The sequence below is a fragment of the Mustela nigripes genome, chromosome 7, assembly GCF_022355385.1.
Source record: "Mustela nigripes isolate SB6536 chromosome 7, MUSNIG.SB6536, whole genome shotgun sequence".
NCBI lineage: Eukaryota > Metazoa > Chordata > Mammalia > Carnivora > Mustelidae > Mustela > Mustela nigripes.
In genome coordinates, this window is record NC_081563.1 from 128851130 (window position 1) to 128872651 (window position 21522).

General features: G+C 41.0%; 1 protein-coding gene across 9 annotated transcripts in view; it reads right to left on the reverse strand.

Moving 5' to 3' along the window:
* The window catches only part of STAU1 (staufen double-stranded RNA binding protein 1), a 56999-nt gene extending 35682 nt beyond the window's left edge, over positions 1 to 21317 (reverse strand). The window contains exons 1-4 of one of the 9 annotated variants that reach the window (XM_059407194.1): positions 21057 to 21314; positions 10669 to 10740; positions 3705 to 3993; positions 1815 to 1939 (exon numbers count right to left, since the gene is read on the reverse strand). In XM_059407194.1, the coding sequence (XP_059263177.1) occupies positions 1815 to 1939; positions 3705 to 3909 (330 nt within the window). In that variant the 5' untranslated portion in view covers positions 3910 to 3993; positions 10669 to 10740; positions 21057 to 21314. Of the gene's footprint in view, positions 1 to 1814; positions 1940 to 3704; positions 3994 to 10668; positions 10741 to 21056 lie in introns of those variants that run through there. The other 8 variants (XM_059407195.1, XM_059407197.1, XM_059407198.1 and 5 more) reach the window with 8 other exon arrangements.
* Positions 21318 to 21522: the final 205 nt, after the last annotated feature.

Consider the following 21522-nt stretch of genomic DNA (forward strand, 5'->3'; position numbering starts at 1 on the left):
ACTGAACCCTTAGGGGGTCCCCTGAATTAATGCTGCAGTTCACAAGGTTACTCATTTAGCACTAAGAGCACGGACTCAAACCCGCGGCTAGCCCGAGCAGCCAAAGAGCAGGTGCCCGCAGCGCTGAGCAATCCCCCGGGCAGTTCATGATCCTTTCATGGAAAGACACTGAGGGGAAAAAGCTAAAAAAACAAAGAGTTAATTTTATCAACAGTCTTGCCTTTCTCCAGCACTTTCCCCATCCGCGCTGTTGCCGCTCTGCTGCCTCCCACGTGGAGGGTTGGTAGCGAGGTTACAATCTAGGTTTTAATAGAATTAAAAGATATCACTCCACTGACTTTTTAAAGAGTCTAACAGTCACCTAGGAGGGAGTCACTTTTCCTCTTTCAGTAACTTGAAGATTAAAAAAAAAAACGGGGGAGGGGCCAGTTACAGATTGAACACACAGCCAAATTACCTACAGTACCACTAAAGTTTAAATGATAAGTACATATTTCAAAAAATACCAAAACAGTTAATAAAGGGAATCCCAAAGTTAAGGTCCGCAAAAAAAATCCTGCAGCAGAAACAGAACAGTTATAGAAAATCACTAATTGCCTTCCAAAAGTAAAGAAACATTTCAAATATGATCATGCTTTAGAATGTTAAAACTAACTTCACCTGAGTAGAAATTTCTGTGTTTCTTAAATGCATAATGATAATGACTACCATTTCTGAAGCACTCACTAACTGCCAGGCACTGTGCTCCACACTTTTAACATACAGTCTCTCATTTAATTCTCACAGTAGGCCTATTTGGGTAGGTATTATCCCCATTTTACAGAAGAGACTGAGGTTCCAAAAAAAGTAGTAGCTTGCCCAAGGTCACATAGCTACAAGAAGCTGAGATTTACACCCAGATCTGTCTCACACCAAAGGGGACTCACCTAACACACACTTTGGTGCCTACTTAGGACTGTGGCTGATGTTACTTTTAGTCACACGAAATGGGAAACTTGATTCAAGGTTTGAGGTTTGCATGTCAAGAAAAATGAGGTATAAAGAGACCAATAACTCATCCTTAATTATATTATCTTTACTGCAAAGCTAGGATCAGAAATAGGAGATCCGATTCCTTCTCTCTGATACCATACCCTCTCTCACACTGCAGCTGCAAAGATAAAGCCAGATATACACACATTTAAGTTCCAAGATTTACATTAGCAGAGATATCAAACAAGCTTCAAAGACTGAGGTCCTGAATAAAAAATAGTAAAAATTTAAATTACAGTCAGTCTTCCATTCTCTAAGGTATGAGGAAAGGCAAGGATAAGTGAAATCAGAGACTACCCAAAGGACTCCCTCTGAGACTAATTTCTAACCCTCATCTTCAAACCTTTTACCTGGATTGCTAACAAGTGGCGGGATGGATTTCCTGTTCCCCTCCTCTCCCTGCCTGGTCTAAGGTACACGTGCAAACAAGCAGGAAAGGAGTCAGAGGCAGGCTATAGCCAGGAGGCCCAGAGCCTGGAAAATTCACAGGAAATCATTCACAGGTGCTTGGGAATTCTCTATTCAGAGTCCTAAACACAACCACACAATAACTGGAATTTTAAAAGCCATACATCCCCAAAAGAAGCATGTCTTTCCTTTGACCCATTCTGCAAGGATGAAGAGAAGTGACTTGCCAAAAATCTAGACTTTTGCATCTCTGGAAGACAGCCTCAGTGGTTGGAAAGTACATATTCTGAATCACAGCACCACTTGGAGCAACATAAAGACAGAAAACATTCCTGGTGGGTTATAAATGCACAAGCAGTATGGACAATATTTACCTTACAGTGAGCTGGACCTTGCTCACGCAAAAGCTTATACTCAGGCTGAATCTTGTTGAAACGGGCTAACTCATTCACAAGACACATTGGGGTTTTCTCTTTGGGGTGTGCCATGCTAGAAGGAACTGAAAAATAACGTCAGAGCAATAAAGTCAACTAGCAGTGTACAGTACTGCTGCTCTCCCGGGGATCAGAAGAGGGAACACAACGGTCTAAGGAGGCAGGGCAGCAGCGACGCTCAGCTGCAAACCGCGCTGGGCCGCCTGCCTGAAGGCATGGCTGGGGTCTGCTCTGAACCGGCCCAAGCCAGGGACCCCAGGAGAGCATGTCTTCCAAAGAGAGAGAACCATGGCAGCAAGCAAGATTTGAAATCAGATGAAGCACGGTTATTATAACCAACCACGGGAACAACACCTCCATTCTTGTGAGCCCAGACACACTCGTTACCACAAGAGCCGTCAGCCCGACCCTGTCGGTTATTGCACAAAGCTCAACGTGCCAATGCCATTTCTCAAACAACGACTGTCGTGTTCCACACGGCTACCTTCTCGTTCCTGGGGCATCCCCTAGTCTTATCTCCAGAGGCTGCCATCCTCAGACTTTATCTACTTCTGAGACTTACACAAGTTAAATAAAATGGCCTTGGCAGGCAGGAGTTTTACAAAGTGAGTAGGATGTGGATATAAGAATACATTAGAAGAAAATGCAATAAATCCCAAAGGACTGAAACAGTCTGTGACATTTCCTTTGAAGATGGTCTCCAACAGCAAATTTGGGGAAAACTGAACGTGCTGGGTATTATGACAAGTCAAGATGGCTCTCTGGTGAGCCGTCCAAGGAAGCCTCGAGGTAGGGTGAGAGATGCCATGCAGGTCAGAGGGGGAGAGCCAACACTCTAAGAACAGGTTTACAAAGTAAAGGAAATGAGAAATGGAGGAGGAAATGCAAGGGAAATTGTCAGGCACAAGGGGCTGAAAGAATTTGTTAGAAGGTGACTCTGCTATGGAGACACCCATGCTGGCACCCCATGTAATCGGTTTTGCCACTCTGGGGAAGGGTTGGGAAGCTGAATATTGTATTCAGGATTATTTATTTTTCCGGTGTTTCAAGTCTTTTCTCATCAACAAGCACATTTATTTATAAACTTTTTTTTCTAAACTAATCTCTGCACCCAATGTGGGGCTCGAACTTACAACCCCGAGATCAAGGGTCGCATGTTCTTCAGACTGAGCCAGCCACAAGCCCCATCCACGAACACATTTAGTTCATCTTTATTTTCCTAACAGTCAGATTTAAATGCTTCTGAACTTATTTCCTCTTCAAAAATCTGTGCTTCTTCATTCAATTTCTAATTGGTCCTCACTGTGATTTCTGAACTACCTCTGAAATCACAACTTAAACTTACTTGTTCAAAATAAAAATTAACAAATGCTAATGCACTCTCTTGCTTTCCGGTAAATACGGCTGTTCCCTTGCTTGGGATATAATCTTACAGACATTTAAAACAAGGGCTACAACATACAAGAATTCTTTGTCAGTTCTGGGAAATAATTTAAAAAGCAGAATTTTTCCATACAACAATACAAATCCAAAGTGGTATTTACTGTTCGATCCTTTCTGCCGGCCACCACTTTATAATAAGCTAGGTTTTATAGTTCAGTTTTCAATTCCCTTTCGTAACACTTTGAAATGATCTGTCAACTCAGGCTTCCGACAAACCAGTACACAACCGATGTTTTACATCTGGAATAAAGCAGCATGGGTGTAAATATTTTCTTCTGCTTTGTGAAGGTAATGTGAGAGCTCCCTACATCTCCAATCTACTTATCAGATCAAAAAACAGGGTAAGAAAACATTTGAAAAAGAAGACACTTGGATTCATACGCTTACCTGCAGCTGCACTGGTGGGTGTAAGAGATGCAGAGGGTAAAGCAGAGTTTTGAATAGGTCTACCTGCATTTTCAGAGGGCAGAGAGCTAGCAGTAGAAGGAATACTCATCAAAGGCTGGGAGAGAAGAGACTGGTTCTTGTTCAGTATTTGGCTCCCTGAGAGAGCAGCAGATGGGTTCTGAACTTGCACTTGAACTTGAGACATGGTCACTTTCAACAAAAGTGAACAACTGCAGGTAAACAGCTTTCAGTGCAGGTTAATTCAGTGCTATGAAGTCTAAAGTTCTACCTAAAAGTTGTAAGGGAAAGAAAATAAAAAGGTAAATTATAGAGGAGATATGTAATTGCCAATATTCAGTCAAAACTGGCATCACCTACTCAAGAATGAAAATAGTCCCATTGAGCTTGTAGCTCCGCTAATGTATTAGAGGTGGGTTTCCTCTCGGTACACAGTGAGGTCTCTGGCCTTGTGATTTTCTGATACTGCTTTTAAATGACTTGCAATACCCATCTGTTCTGCATTATTTCTTTTAAAAAGAGCATCAGTAGAGTTTAATGATATTCATGGTTGAATATTAAGAATTACAAACTACAGCCTATGTTCAAAATGGCCAATTAAAAAAATAGGAAGAGGCTTTCCATACTACATGGGATACAGTAAAGATTGCTGGCCTCGAAAGTATCATAAGCTGAAAGCGCACTGGATTCCTGAGACCATTAATGGGTGAATGTCACCACTGTTTCCACCAAAGGGCCATGTGCTCAGACGGGCACCCTTACAGTTTTCCTTTAGACTGACTGAAGAAAGACAGAAACTTCTCACTTTTGTTGTTTCTTTTTCCTTATGACAGTAAAAGATCTTTTTCCTATGAGGTTTGTTGAGATGCTCTCATTAGTTACATGCCCCAAACAAAATTTGCATCTACATCAACATGCAGGATCCTGAGAAATTATTTGAATAGTAAAGAACATTCTAGTGTTTTCATGATTAAAAGCGAAAGTGGAGAAGATGAAGAAGAGAGGAACAGATCGGACTGGTAATTTCACTGGTGCGGCTGGGGAGTGGAACCCAGGGAGCAGAGGAGACAGTTTACTTCATCTTCTAAGTTCCAAAGGCATTATTTCTAAATACACTTAAATTTCTTCATAAGTCAAAAATAAGGACAATTCTGCTTATGTTCAGGGTCATCCTTCAAAAAGCTGAAAATGTTTAAGCAAGTCAAGAGTAGCCCCAAAATAACCAATTGCAACAAAGAGTAGAGAAAGATAACCAAAACAGAAACCAGCAAACAAATCAGAAGCTCTATGACAGGGGCGCCTGGGTGGCTCAGGCATTAAGCACCTGCCTTTGGCTCAGGTCATGATCCCAGGGTCCTGGGATTGAACCCCACATCGGGCTCCCTGCTCAGCGGGAAGCCTGCTTCTCCCTCTCCCAATCCCCCTGCTTGTGCTCTCTCTCTCACTCTCTCCCTGTCAAATAAATAAATAAAATCCTAAAAAAAAAAAAAGTTCTATGACAGAGTAATTGTTACTTAATTTTTGATAAAGTCTCAGAATAATTTTTAATTAACACTGGACCTTTAGAAAGAGATGAACGACCAGAGCAATTCAGCTGCTTGGGGAGTTCTGGCACACTTTCTCTTGCTGAGAGCAAAAAGAACTGCAAAACTAAAAACAACAACAACCCAAACACCTCAGCTCAAACATGACTTTGGTTAGAGAGACAGAGCATCACCTTATTCAGCAAAATCCCCCACACCTCAGTTGTTCCTTGTTCACTTCTGGAGTCAACACAAAGGAACAGTGGAGATCCACTAAAGACTAGATAACTGCCCTGGTGGACAAGTTGCCAACATCAGGAAACAACTCCAGAAATCAGCTAGGACCTTGTTTCATTGTTTTGATGTCCTTCAGCTGCCAAATTAGAAATATTTCTCTCTCAATGGCCCCAAAAACTTCCTATACTCCTCCTCCCCTCTCTTTCTAAATTGTCTTGAGGGCATTTTTCTACCCAAAAAAAAAAAACAAAACAAAAAAAAAAAACATTTACAGTGTACTCACAATTTCACATCACCAACCTCTAGTCGCAAGTCAAAAAATAAGCCAAAAATAAAGTGTCTGCCCCCAGGGCCTACCTGCATCCCTAAAGCAGCAACCCAATCTTGCCCTGGGAGCCTCTGAGAGTATGAGACTCAATGAATGAACTAAATTTAGAAAGGGTGGGGCTCAAAGAGATCTTTTTTGGCTAATGCTGCCTACAGCAGGCCCACAGCCAGCATTTCCAGTCACAGACATAAATACACAGATTTTCCAGAAGCTGAAAAGGGAACAAATGGCCTTTAATTAAGACTGCCCAAAAATGTTACCTTCAGTTCACCTGGAGTTATGTCTGTATAACTAGTTGAAACAAGTAGTTCAAAACTGCAAGTAAAGATTTTCTAAAACCCTAATAAGGCTGTACAGGTCTTTAAATTTCTAATGCTCACCATAAACCAATACCAAAATTCAACAAACAGTACCCATTAGCACATGAATGCTCCCATGTGTCTTTAAGCCTGAAAAGAGAATCTACTGCAGTGGTTCTCAAGAGGGAACAATTCAGTTCTTCAAAGACTGCTCTGGATACATTACTTGGTTGTTGCCAACTGGAGGATGGGAGGCAGGAGTTACTGCTACCTAGTGGACAGAGGAGCTATGGATGCTATTTTGAGTACACATATACAAACCCACAAAATAAAATCTCACTAGTAAGTAGCTTATATTCTTAGGAAAAGAAAATCCCCTTTTTATTCCAAAAGGCTGTAAAAAACTGGGGCTATTATTTCATCCAAACAGACAAAGAGAAGCAAGGCAGTTAATATAGTTATAAATGGGATAAAATATATTATTTACCCACATAACTTGAATAACAAATAAAGCTTCTCACTACTGCTATTTATAGAGTGCAGAGCAACATTCAGGGGAATCAGGGAATTCTGGAGATCCTACTTCTGTACAAATTTAGCACCTGTTGCTCAACAGTACTACCCTATCCTGAAGATTAAATCCTTACCTGAAAATGTATCTTTTCTTCTGAGGCTATCTTTAAGGACTACTTGCCACCATATAAGTTAGGGACTCCAAAGAGATTAAAATGATTTATCAGTCTTCTTAGAAATGAACAGTATTTTACACACAGTAAAATTAGGTGGAAAACTGAAAACACAAAGACCAGCTTTCCTTCGCAGCGGAAACAACGTGAACTGTTAAGCCTGTGCCGTGCCGCTATCTCCCTGCCTCCTGCCTCCAGCACAGGCGAGAGGGCTTTTGGTTTCTCTTATCTCTAGAGCTTTAGAAACCGACCTAGGAAAACATGTTCATCTTATTCTCAAATCCTCATATTTACATAGCATATATAAGCACTGGACCACAGAAGTGAGAGGACAGAGTTACAAATGTGTGTGTGTGTGTGTGTGTGTGTGTGTGTGTGTGTGTGTATACACACACACACATTTTTTTTTAAAAGACTCCTAATTCCAAGTCCCAAGTTCGGCTTGTTGACACAAAAATCTTCTCATAAAAATAGTCTCACTTGGCTGGCAGCTTCTGTTTCACAAGCGTCACATACTTTTTAATGGGTTGTGGGAAGGGGAATACGGACACATGAATTCTACAAAAGCACTTTTTTTAAAGGTATTTTCTATGCCTAACATGGAGTCCAGTGTGGGACTCAAACTCATTACCCTGAGTTCAAGACCTGAGCTGAGATCGAGTTGAATGCTTAGCTAAATGAACCACCCAGGCACCCCTAAGCATTTTTTAAAATTATACATAATGTGTTAAGAAATGATCAGGCACAGGCGTGTCTGGGTGGCTTGGTCGACTAAGCGCCTAACTCTTGATTTTGGCTCAGGTCATAATCTCAGGGTCATGAGATCAAGCCCCACGTGGGCTCCACACTGGACATGGAGCCAGACTGAGATGCTCTCTCCCTCTCCCCACTCTTGAGAGGGCTTGCTGTCTCCCTTTCTCACCAGAAAAGATAATCTGCAAAAGTGATGAGACAAAAATGCAAATTTCTCACTCAGCGGTGATCTACCAAGACTAGGGCATACTGAGTGCACCATTTGAGTGATCTGTTTAATAAACAAAAAGATAGATTCTTCTAGAAATAGTTTACAGAACTATCTGCAAGAGTGCTTAGTCTTATTCACTTTCAGCTAACAGATGTTAAATCTCTGTAATATGAAACAACTACTTCAGCAATTATAGAAAAACATCATTTTTAGTATCTAATTTGTAACTAGAGTAATACATGACTTATAATGAAGTAGCTATACTTTTGTGTTCAACACATCATTCCCCTTTGCAGTAAGTGATGATATGTTAGAAAGAAAGAAAGAAAGAAAGAGAGAGAGAGAGAGAGAAAAAAAGGAGAAAAGAAGTCACCCCAATTCTGGACAAGCTAAGATAGCCACATCAAATCTTGTCCTCCATCAAATCTTACGTAGCTTGGGTACACAGACACAAGAGCACTCTAGTTCCTTGCCAGTATAAAGCATCAGCTGTATGAAAAGCAATTTCAGGACAGTATATTCATTCAACATTCAACAAAAATTTATTAAGCATCTACTACATGTGAAACCTCGTATGGCACGTTGTACATTCTCAAGTGCTAGAAAAAAATCTATTTGTTAAACTTTTCCTCAAAGACACAAAAAGAGATCTGTAAGCAACCAAATGTAAAGCTATTAATCTGTTCTCTAGGTTTCAAGAGGCTTCTCTCTCAGAGAAACTTTGTCACCAACAATAAAAAAGCTAAGGAATAAACCATATTTCCTATAATAGCCTTGAAATACACCTAAAATACCCACATCATTCCTTTACATTCAACAGTTACTTCTAAGACCCTTTTTGGACACATCTTTCTGGTTGCAATGTGGTTTTATGTTTTCTACAATCAAACTCACCCCGTGCCCACAATCACCACCACACCTCCCTACCTTCACCCCCGCCCAGCACCCATCATCCTGGCTCTGATCCCCAGAACAGCAATTCATTGACTCCAAACATTATCTAAACACCCGTAAGCGGGGTAGCCACAAATACAGAAACATGGCAATCACTATACTCCTACATAACCATTTCGAAATAACAATGGCAACGTCAAGCAAATAATATCCAACAGCAAGCCCATACATCTAATTACCCCAAAATAAAAAAGGTTTTTAAAAAAGAAATATGGTCAAACTTCTTAAGATAGAGGGAAAAGCAAAACAAAAAGATTACTATGTACTTGGTGTTCAAAAGAAAGACGGGACAAGTAGCCCTGAGGAGGCACAATCACTTGTAAGACAATAAAATCATCCAAAAATAATGCCTGCAAACAACCCAGGCTGCTTGAGATCTTTGCATCCAAGTGACTGAATGTGGCCCCTGTCTCACACCTGGCTCAGTGCCAAGTGGGCAATGGGAGATTTTCTTTCCACACAAATGGAACCACTGGGTGGTCCATTTAAAGAAAAACTTCCTAAAAGAGAATTCATTATTAATTGTTCATCCTGGAAAAACCATCACACCAAACTGTATACTAAAGTGAAAAAACTTCACCTCTGCAGCCTAATGAGCTGCAAACCTTACTTGCTTTTCTTGCACTGCGACCTTACCAAGCTCTCTTCTTCCATTCCCTAGGAGGAAATCTTAAAAATAACTAAAGTCAAACACATATTATTTTTTGTGAACATGGAAGTGTTTTTAAAATCTAAACTTACAAAAATACAGAGAAATATCTTAAACCAACTAAAATGAGTGACTATTCATAGCAGCACTGTGTAACTGATTCTTAAATAAGGGGCTTAGTTCAACGTAACAGTTAACTGGCGTTTCCTTTCAGAAAAAGGAAATTGTACTCTGTAACCATGTGCCATCTACCTAGAAACACAACTGCATCTACCATCATCTTCATGCAAAACAGACTAGAGCCAAGACCCAGTTTCTAAGAAACCAGCCTTGCTGCTAAGTAGCATCCAACAATGTTAAATCAGATTAAACTTCTGAGTTGAGGCTTTTAGTTCTACTCCCAAACCAGACGCAATTATCTATCCAATTCTTGGCAGGCAGTGGACTGCCTCAGTGGACTGCCTCAGTATCCCCAGAACACTCTGTAAAAGGCTGTAAAGCAAAGCCTCAGCTGTAGCAGTCACAGAGCTAAAATAGTGAAGAAATCCTGAGGCTTGGTATGGTAACAGTTTATTCCTTTGAAAAGAAAAGCACTAAATAAACCCAGTGTAAGCCCATTCATTGAGCCTGGTACAACTTCTCTGATTCCTTATGCTTCGGTTTCCTTATTCCCAAAGAAAGTTGGGTTTGAGCTGTCCACTACTCACTACCTCCGTGATGGTATGGTGCTGCGCTTTCAGCTCTCAGAGGGGATGTGCTACGACACAGGCAGTAATGGCAGATGCAGTGTATTCTGCAGTGCCTTGTGTAAAACTGTAAAACCCTCAACTCTTAAAAAACATTTGGTCTAGATGATCACAAGCAGCCAGCAGTAAATGGAACTGATTCATACCCCTATCTTATGACAGAAAACAATGTTGGATTATTTCCACAAGTTTGAAAACCAAGTTTCACATAAACAATCTGAGAAATCAAAGGCAACCTACAAAAGCTGCTGTGAGCAAGATACTTACCAACCAAGTTATGTCTAATGACAACTCTAGTGGCCAATTTTCATGTCTCGACATTTCAAGTACACGGCAGTGCTGGCTAAAGGGTTTTACATTCTTGCCAACAACCTTCCTTCCCTGCATTTACTTTCTAATTAAATCTCAAGAGTAAAAAGAAATTCAGACTGCATACAATTTCTTCTATTTCTCTAACATTCCAGCCAGAAGTAAAAGTAATTTTCCATACAAGTCATTCAAGAATTCAAAAATAACAGATTATGAACAGGTTTGAAATTACAGAGCCAAATTATGTGTACCTTTAAAAAGAAGTGCTCCAGGAATAATGCTGTTTTGGTTCGGTTCTGAGAGGTTATGTGGTTAGGAAACTCCTAGAAAATAAGAAACAATAATTTACTAGAGTAGATAATTTGTGACAATGAAGATACATACTGCTCAAGTTTTGGGGAAACCTAGGCTTTACAAGTAGGGAGGTTTCTGAAAACACGCTGTCAGGGCTTGAAGCAGCACACTGTGTAGCATCCACGTAAGACACAAATGCCTGGGAACTGGGTAGAGTACTTGTGGAGATATGACCACAAGAGAGAGATGAATACCCTGAAACTAATTTTAAAGAAAGAAACTGGGCATCATACACGGTCTGATCACACAAATGGTTTTTAAACTTACATGGTTTTTCCCTCATTTAACTACCAGTTAAATATTTTACTCATAAATGTCCTTACCATATACTTGGTCATGCAAATACAACTGCATGGGAAAATTTACACAGTATAAAATTTACATTTATATTTATAAAATTTACAGTATAAAATGTACTTTATACACAAACATTCTTATATTAAATTACAAAATACAAAAAGCACATTACCTCTAGTAAATCCAAACCATAATCATTCTTTAGAACTGGATTTCAGGCGACATTAGAGTTTAATTCTCAAACTCTCAGATCTGATTTATCTAGAGTTATCTTCCTTTTCAAAGGGTAGTACGGGTGATCCTTGAACAATGCAGGGGTTAGAGCTGCTAACCCCCCGACCCCACACAGTCAAAAATCCATGTATAACTTTTCACTCCCCAAAGACTTCATCACCTATAGCCTAGCTGGCAACCGGAAGCCTCATCAATAACATAAACAGTCGATTAACACACATTTTATGTTATATGTATTATATACAATATTCTTTCAATAAAACTAGAGAAAAGAAAATATTAACAAAATCACAAAGAGAAAACACATATACAATACTGTACTGTATTTATAAAAGAAATCCGCATATAAATGGACACAAGCAATTCAAACCAACATTGCTCACAGGTCAACTGTAGTCAGTAACAAAGACGATTCGTTCGTTACCTTGAGATGCCTTTTGCATTTTTAACAACATAATTTAACTTATTTCAATTTCTCACTGTTACTGTGACTTAGAAGATAAAAGTAGCTGTTCGTTGTCCAAACAATTTCAGAAATAAAACAATACACTCTAATTTGTTTCACGGTGTTTTAAACTCGAGTCCTTCTTGTAAACAGTATACTAATAACTTCCCAGTCTAGAAGTCTGTTGCTCCATAATCTCACCCATTCACAAGACTAGCATGAATGGAACCTGGAAAAGGCCTCTGAGCAGCCCAACGACATTTCTAAGACCACCTAGGACAGCTCATGCCTTCTACTCTTAGGGGCTTCTGTCAATTTAAGTCCCTCTGTGCTGAACAATTATGGAAGGTTTGGGTATCTACGTTTTTTTAGCCCAACCCAGAGGCTTAAAAAATTATAATATAATAAATAAATAAATTAAGAATGGAAAAAGGGAGCTGCTCGAGTCAGACAATGACAACAGTAAGAAACAACCACCAACAACTTTACAGCAAAGGAAAAAGGAAGAGAGGGGAGAAATACAGCAGCTTGTAACCACCTGGATTTTAGACATCTTCACACAAAACAAGGATAGCTGACACTCATATACACATTCACCTCCCCTGACCCAACGCAGTTCCTGAAACCCCCCAACCATTTTCAAAGGATAATCTAAAGCCATTATGATTATTACCAGGGTAGCTACATAGCACTTATTTTCTCCAAGCAGTGGTAAAGACATACTGGGGGTTATGCCTAACTCCTTTAGTTTCCCACTCAAGAAAACATATTAGAATGCAAAAGATGAATTACATTCATTGCTGTATTCATTCAACAAATAATTTCTGAACACCTACTACTTGCAGGCAGTATTTTAGACACTAGGGAGAATGCAGTGCACAAGTAAGATACAGTCCCTGTCCTTGCGGAATTCACGCTAATACAAGAATACCCTTGAACCTAACACAAATTTAAGTAAATAATTCACAGTGGCATTTTAACTCATAGTAACATAACTAAAGAAGACACATAAGAACAGAAAGACCCCTTGGCAGCAAAATGCTGATTTAGGATATGGGCAAACCAGCTAGCATAGGGCTGTCTGGTTATGGTAGAGAAAAGCCTTGGCTGGAGATCTGAGTTTGGGTCCAACTCTGGTGCTGAGCTGAATAATAAATGTTTTATTCAATATGTTAAGAGGCTTCAACCTTTTATTGTATTAAATGGAGTCACTGCCACCAATTTCATATGATTAATAAAATATTAACTGTACTGCTTGAATGGATTAGCTGGTAATACAGGTGAAATGCTTGCAAAGCAGAATATTTCATATCAAAGTTCGCTGTTAGATGTCACTTTCTTAGGGTATACTATAACTGGTTTTATAAAATAACATAAATCATGTCCAAAACACACTATTTAAGAAAGAAAAAAACAGCAAAATTAGGAAGAACTTTATCCAAAAAATGTTTACTTTATTCTTTATGTTTGGTGCTTAAACAGGTAAATTCTGTTAAGAGGGAAATCAGTACCCAGCAGTAGTTATGCTCTAAATGTTCCAGACCGCAAAGGTTCACTATACTACAAACAAAAAGGGAATTTAGTTACCTAATTCTATTTGACTGTCATCTAGGTGAAGGGTCAAAAAGCTTCAGTGAGCAGGTTGGTTAAATTGTGCAACAAAGAACATAAGCCTGCAGGCATAATCAGACTTATCATTACATATAAATTATCTTCTTTCTGACAGAGGAAAGGACTGCCTAGCATTTTGTACAAAATCACAATGACATCAGCAGACAATGGCCCTGTTTGTATCAGGGTGGAATCTGCAAGACTAGAAAATTCATGCCTCAGTTAATTTTAATTTATAAAAAGTATGGACTTCAAAAAGTAAAACTGTGAGAGAATCAGCCAAGATCTGGTTAGATCTAAAAGCTCGTGCCTGAGGGCAGCCAATATAGACAATAAGAAGCAGAATGTGCTCACTTCACCCCCAGAAAAGACATATTTCCGACACCTTTTCATGGTTAATGAAATGTATGTATGTATGTCATTCCAGACGACACAGTTACCTCCGTTAAGGTTAAAACACAGAATGGAAACTTACACACCATCTCATGAAAACCCCAAATCCAATGGGCAGGCTTAATTTCACTGATCTAACCTTTTATTTGTTTGGTTTTTTTAGATTTTATTCATTTATTTGAGAGAGCGCGCACTCATGAGCATGAGAGGGGGAGTGGCAGAGGGAGCAGACACACACACACACACACACCCCCGGCCAAGCAAAGAGCCTGATAAGGGACTCGATCCCAGGACTCCAGGATCATGGCCTGAACTGAAGGCAGTCGCTCAAACAACTGAGCCACTCAGGCACCCCTTTTATTTGTTTTTTATTTTATTTTAATTTTTAAAAGATTTTTATGTATTTGACAGAGAGAGACAGCCGGAGAGGGAACACGAGCAGGGGGAGTGGGAGAAGGAGAAGCAGACTTCTGGCAGAGCAGGGAGCTCGACATGGGGCTCGATCCCAGGACCCTGGGTCACAACCTGAGCCAAAGGCAGACACTTAAGGACTGAACGACCCAGGTACCTGCACTGATCCAGCCTTTTAAAACTGGCCATTAAGAGAGGACTACTGCCTGGGTGGAGAACCAAAGAGGCTTCCTATTCAGGTGAACACTGATTCAAAGAAAGCAAAAAAGAAAATGTTCAGGAGGCAGTTTAATACCAAACTGAAAGTTACATGAAATATTTCCAATATCATCAGCCAGCAAACGGGTGTTAGACACTGCTGGGAGGCAAAGAGGGCAACAACCACGGAGTCCTATAAAGTCAACTGCAAGTTTAGTGAATGCATATCCAACAGCGGAATATTAAAATTGTGAAGAAACTAATTTTCTTAACAACCTTGTATATAGTTTATAAATCATTTTTAACAAACTTCATGAAGAATTATAGCAACAATTTAGAGGAAAGCCTCCTACAACACACAGGCTATTGAAGTATCCTCCGCCCCATTTACTTCTAAATAGTACCCCCCCACAAAAAACCTTTGAGTCAACCTACAAGTTTTAATGCGACTGTAGCAATCACAACAAAATTACGCTGTTAAGTCTATTTCACGGGAATGATGAGTAGAGTTCATTTTAAAAACATATTACTGAAATAGACTTTTTTCCAAATTGGTCTGATGTTCTAGTAAACAAAAAATTATCCTAGCTAAGATGAAGCACTGGTGACACACAGAAAAAAAAAATGCCCTAGACAAAAAGCATTTGAGCATAATTAGAGACGAAGTATGGTTCAGTGGAAAGAGCTCAGGACCCCACTCCAGTTACCTGGTCTCCCAGACACGCCTCAGTATCCATGGCCACTATAAACTGACATCGACAGAGACATTTTCCAGTATTAGAAACACAACATAAAGCGTCTACTTCAACTCTTAGCACCAAGGAAGAGCTCGCTGAACAGCAGCTTTTACATCATTAGATAAATTCAATCTGACCCTTCAGATTCCTTTCCTGCATCAAGTAACCCTCACCCTGTAATCCTAACCTACCTAGCACATGTTAAGAGCTCAATAAATAGTACCAAGTATTATTATCAGCAAATTTACTAATCCTGTCCTCAGCCACATAAACATCTATAAATATAAACTTATAGCTACACACCACTTGTAAAAAACATTTTAAATGGGAACAGAGAACATGCTTACTAAAATCAACCCACTCACTGGGCAACCAGTTCCAAAGCTATATCAACTACAGAAACAATCCAATGAACAGTTTCCATTTAGGCAAAGACCCCAGGGCACTTAAATTTTTTTTTAGAGTTTGTAGTCTGGTAGACATAACAAAAATCTTCAGAACAGTTATGACCTCTGTATCATATTATAATAAAATAGCCTGGTTTGCTTCATTACTGTTATAAACTCACAAAGTCATCACACTTTTCCTCTAAATTAGATTCCAGATTAAACAGAAGCAGATGGGCTACAAATTTAATATTCATAAGACTAATTTTTAATCGAAAGCAAATACCTTCTTGGATAGATTTTCCTACTTCTGCTTTCAGTAAATATACTTTGAAGGAGTCCCCTGAAAATACTCCTTTAACAAATAAATGAACATTACAGAAAATATAAATTAAGTCTGCAGAGAATTTGTTTCTACTTCCTCTTATCTAGAGAATATAAATCACTTTTACATCAACCTTATTCACTACTTTGGGAATGTACATATTTTAAAAATTAAGCTCTTTGCAGTAATTTCCTCATTTTACCATTTTTTAAGTAACAATTTTCTTTGGTAAGGTTTTCTAGTTCAGAGCATTTAACTGTCAGCAAAACAGATCTCCAAGCCAACCATCCAGTAGTATTTGTTAAGATCAACATAGCTATATATTTGTAATCCTATTATCTCTTTAGTAGGTGAGAACAAAGGATTTGGCCAACATTATTCCAGCTTTGTAATACTTGATTTATACATAAGCACACGCTGTTGCAAAAGTTCATTAAACATTTCTTCAAAAAAGCAAAAAGTTCTGGAGTCAAAGCAAAATTGGAAACAAAAATCCACAAAGCCCTTGGCTTTTAAAGGTCTAGAAACACCTTACAGAGCTGCCTCAATTTAAAATTCACTGTGGTGGCTATGTATGCTCAAGTATTTAGTGTGCTGATGCTGCAATTTATTTTGAAATGTACTGAAAAATAAAATGGATTAATGAATTCAAAGAGACAGACAAATGGAACAGACATGATAAAACAAATAGAGTCAAATGTCAACGGCAGAAAGCAGGTGGTAGATAAAGAGGCATATTGTCAAATTCTTTAAACTTTGTTATATGTTTGAAAATTTTCATAATAAAATGTCAGAGAAAAATAAGGATAGCAAATAACATGTCTTCTAGCTCAATCTCTAACTCGTAAATTATACTTTAAGGAACGGAATAAATGCTTAATCTTGATTTTAATAAGGTTTTATTTAAGGAAAAGCTTAGCGAAAATTATACCAGAAGGATGTTAGCTAAAAAGGTCTCAGTCACCAAAAGTTTACAATTTAAAACAACCTGTTACAGGTTTAGAGTGAACCAAAAGGTCTAGTGTGAAACAAAAATCTGTCATAAAATTTTCTAGGGGCGCCTGGGTGGCTCAGTGGGTTAAAGCCTCTGCCTTTGGCTCAGGTCATGATCCCAGAGTCCTGGGATGGAGCTCCACATCGAGCTCCACATCTGGCTTTCTGCTCCACGGGGAGCCTGCTTCCTCTTCTCTCTCTCTGCCTGCCTCTCTGCCTGCTTGTGATCTCTGTCAAATAAATAAATAAAATCTTTAAAAAAAAAAAAAATTCTCTAAACATTTCTGAACGCTCCAGAATCCCATTCTGAGAGAAAGAAAGCAACCTCAAAAGCTCTCATTTTTTTTTTTTTAAAGATTTTATTTATTTATTTATTTGACAGACAGAGATCACAAGCAGGCAGAGAGGCAGGCAGAGAGAGAGAGGGAAGCAAGCTTCCTGCGGAGCAGGGAGGCCTATGCGGGGCTCGATCCCAGGACCATGAGATCATAACCCGAGCCAAAGGCAGCAGCCTAAACCACTGAGCCACCCAGGTGCCCCAAAAGCTCTCATTTGAGGGGGAAGAATTTACATTTCCCCAAACTGAGCACTTCTGTGCCACTAAATATGACAGCCAATAAGACAATCCAGTGTGGAGGCTCATAAAAACAAGGTCCCTGGAATTGACTTATGACATCCAACGAGAAGATGCCTTTTTCATGAAAGTTTCATTTTTATGCTGGTGAATTTCACTTTCACTCCATCCAGTAAAAGGGCAAAAGAGAGAAAGTTGCCCTGCAGACTGAGAGCCACTCTGTGCTTCCTATATTAAATATCTTCCTTGTCTTACTGAGGGGAGACTGGATGAAACAGCACAGTACAGGCCACCGTTTAACGATTACACTCAGAATAATGTTAATGCATAAGACTTCAGAAACGAGGGGGGAAAGTTCTATGAGTCATTCTCATTTCTAAACTTAAAATAATCTGTATATAAATGGGTTTTCTGGCTGGATCTTAAAAGAGAGCAATTTAGTCTGAACAAACTGTATTTATTGTAACAATTCCAAATACTTAAAAAAGTTTGACTTTAAGCCTCTTGGGAAGCACCAAGCATTTTTTTAAATAAAGCACATTTTGTGGTCTTTCTTAGATACCAGTTTTTTTTTTCTAATTTTAAGAGGTATGCACATCCCTCTCCAACTCCCAGATTGTAGTAAAACACAACATACATTTTCACTACACCTGATCAAGCACAAAAGTAACCCTACAACTGAAATTACAATAATCTAAAAGCAAATTACAGTTGTCGAAAAGATGTAAACAGTACATGACCAACAATATGAAAATTAAGTAACAGTGACAAATGTAATACTCCTCTCAACTTCAATTCTAGCAAAAATCTATTTTCAGACAAGATAGAAAAACATGAGCATCTAGGTTCTGAAATTCATTCATACTTACTGAACATAATTCTACAAGAGTTTTGAAATCAAACATCCTTTATTTAATTCTTTTTTTTTTTTTTTAATTTTTATTTATTTGACAGACAGAGATCACAAGTAGACAGAGAGGCAGGCAGAGAGAGAGGAGGAAGCAAGCTCCCCGCTGAGCAGAGAGCCCGATGCGGGGCTCGATCTCGGGACCCTAAGATCATGACCTGAGCCGAAGGCAGAGGCTCAATCCACTGAGCCACCCAGGCGCTCCCCTTTATTTAATTCTTAACCTAACGTGATAGCAGCATATTTACACAACTACCATAAAGAAACTTTGAAGGTTTCATTAAGAACTATTAACTGCAGTTTAACTTTGACACACAGTTATTCTCCATTATAAGTGGTTTAACAGGTAGGTCTCCACCAAAACAGGCTTAGGGACATCTGTATTTCCGATTCCTTTTCGGTTATAGCCACTAACAGCTCAAGAACTGTTGCTTTTGTACACAAAAAAAGCAAGGCAATATTCTGGATATGACTGAGTGGGATAAGCACTGAACCAAGAGCTAATGCGGCGGCTCATTTTTTTTTCTGCTGTAGAATAATTGTGTAAACAGAGATGAGAAGACCAATAAACAAAATGAGAACTATGATTCCACTAAAAGTAAATTTTGTGACCTATTAACAGTCTGGGATAACCTTGTAAAATTATATGATGTTTAGGATTTATTTCAAAATAACCCAGTTTCGGGTAGGAGGTACCTCATGAAACAAGATGACCTTGGCTACAAGTTAATTATTGTCAAAGCTAAGTGACCAATCCATGGGGGTTCTCTACAGTTATCCAATTTTTCCATAATAAAGGTTTTTTTAAAAAAAGTTATCGACTGCAATATTAAAACATCATTTCCCCAACACTACAATTTTCCGTGTGGCAGAAGACATGCTGTTGTACAGCTATTAGGCGTTTTTGAAGAGTCATCCAAACAAAGATTTTAAACTAGAAATGACGGTAAGACTGTCAGAAAATTATAGGAAAATATCAAAAACAGTCCAATTCACATTACATGTTACTGAGAGACAGGTGTAAATCGAACCAGCTTTAAATTCGTAAAGAAATTTACTACCTGGAACAACTCTGCCATGCAAGAGGCTCATTCAGTTGCGCGCGTGCACACACACGCACACACGCACGCACACGCGCGCGCGCGCGCGCACACACACACACACACACACACACTACTTTTTTGTAAATCTGGTCCCCCATGAGTTGCATTTCCTTAAGGAAAGGTACACACATACAACTAAGTAAAGAATTAAAAGAAATTCAGTCTCTTTAAATAAAGTTGCTGTTTTAAAAATCCCACCTGTCACCAGGAGAACGGAAACTGCTCCCTCTACAATCCAACTGTATTTTTAGTTTTTACTTCAACAAGCAGCAACGTAATTTATATTTGGTAAGCACACTGATTCCTGAAAGGCCAAGATCAATCAAAAACCCGGATTAACTCTCTTTCCACCACCCTCTAAACAATTAAAGCTACAAGCAGAAGGGAAAGTGACCTTAAAAACGTCCCCACAGCCAGAGAACAGAGGCAGAACAGACTGAAGCACACATCTTCGCCGGAACAGAAGAAAACTTCCACATAAGCAATACTGCAACACGGAGGTGGGGCAAGGGCTTAAAAGGAAACTCGGCCAACAGGGACGGAGGGAATAAAAGCAAAGCTGCAGTGAAAAAAAGTTAGAAGTTAGAGATGTAACGCAAGAAAGGACAGACATACTTTTTGCCAGCTTCGTACATCGCCCCCTCCAGAGCCTGACACACGGAGCAAGTGCTCCAGAAAGGTTTGCTGAACTCAAGGAAAGCTTCTGCCAGCAACTTTCCCAGAAATGAAATGACAACAAGAAGCCGGATGATGCCAGGGGAAGGGGAAAAAATTAAAAAAAAAAGGACAGGTTGCTCACACGGAGGGAGCTGGTGAAAATCTTGTAGCTGGCTCAGCGCAGGAGATGGAAATAACAGCATCTTTTACAGACTGCCCACTTCCAGAGTGTCCCAATTAAACGGACGCCCCTTTCAGATGTTAACAACCCAAAACAAAGCCCGGCGCTGGCGGTGGGCGAGCTACGCATTTCTGCCTCAAAGAAAACCCAAACGGGTAGGTAGGTCAACTTCTATCCCACTTGACCCACTAAGTTATACCTTAATATCACGCTAATAAATTATGCAGACGGTTTATTGGGACACGCTGTGGGTCTGGCACTCTGATAAGCGCTTCACACGCCTCATTTCACGGAACCTTAACAGCCTGAAGAGGCAGGAACCGCATTAGCCCCCCCCCCCTTTTTTTTTCTCCCACCAGGACACAAAGAGTTTAAGTGACTTGCTTAAGGGAGTAGCGCGGGGGATTTGTACCCGTGCTGGACACCTGGGCTGTGTTCGTAACCACTACGCTCCAGATGTGACTGCGATTTAGACGCTCCGGGTAGCAGGGACTCGAAGCGGGGACCCCCACGCCACCCCCCGCCCCAGGCATAACTTCAGCATCCCCCCCCGCACGAGGAGGAATTAGGAAAGGCGCCGTGGCACCTGTTTCCGGCCCCAGCAAGGGGTGGAGGAGCTGGAGCTCCTGGGGTCCAGGCCGCGGGGCGCCAGAGGCGGGGGGCGCGGGAGGACCCGCCTCCTCCGGGAAGGCCCCGCGGGCGGGACAGAGGCCCGGGGAAGAAGGCCAGGCGCGCGGGCCCGCCGAGGCCTAGGCCCCACCCGCCGCCCCCCTCCCCACGGCCGCGGCGCCCGCGTGGGCCCCGCCAGGCCGGGCCCGGCCCGGCCGCCTCACCTGGCTGCTGCCCCGAGCTCGTCCCCCGGCCGGCGGTCCTGGGCGGCGACGGCGGCGACGGGGGCGGCGAAGAAGGGAAGGAGGAAGGAAGAAGGGAGAGGAGGAAGGGAACGGCGGAGGGAAAAGGCGGAGTGGCCGCTGAGGAGGCGGGCGCCGCCGGGCCGGGGGGAGGGGGGTCAGAGGAAGGGGGAGCCGAGCCAGACGCGGCGGCCGCGGGCGCAAACGCTGAAGAGCCGCTCCGGCGCCCGCAGCCCGGCAGGAAGTGACGGGGGAGGGGCCTGCGCCCGCCCCCGGCCCCCGCCCGCCTCCATACCCGGCCCCACCCCCCACCCGCGGCCCGAACCACAAGTCCCGGCGGGCGCTGCGATGGCGCCCGCTCTCGCAAGGCACTCCGGGAGGCTGGCGGGCTGGAACCCGGTCTAGCCTAGGTCGCGCCGGCCCGTCCTGGCCCCCGGGGCCTGCTGGG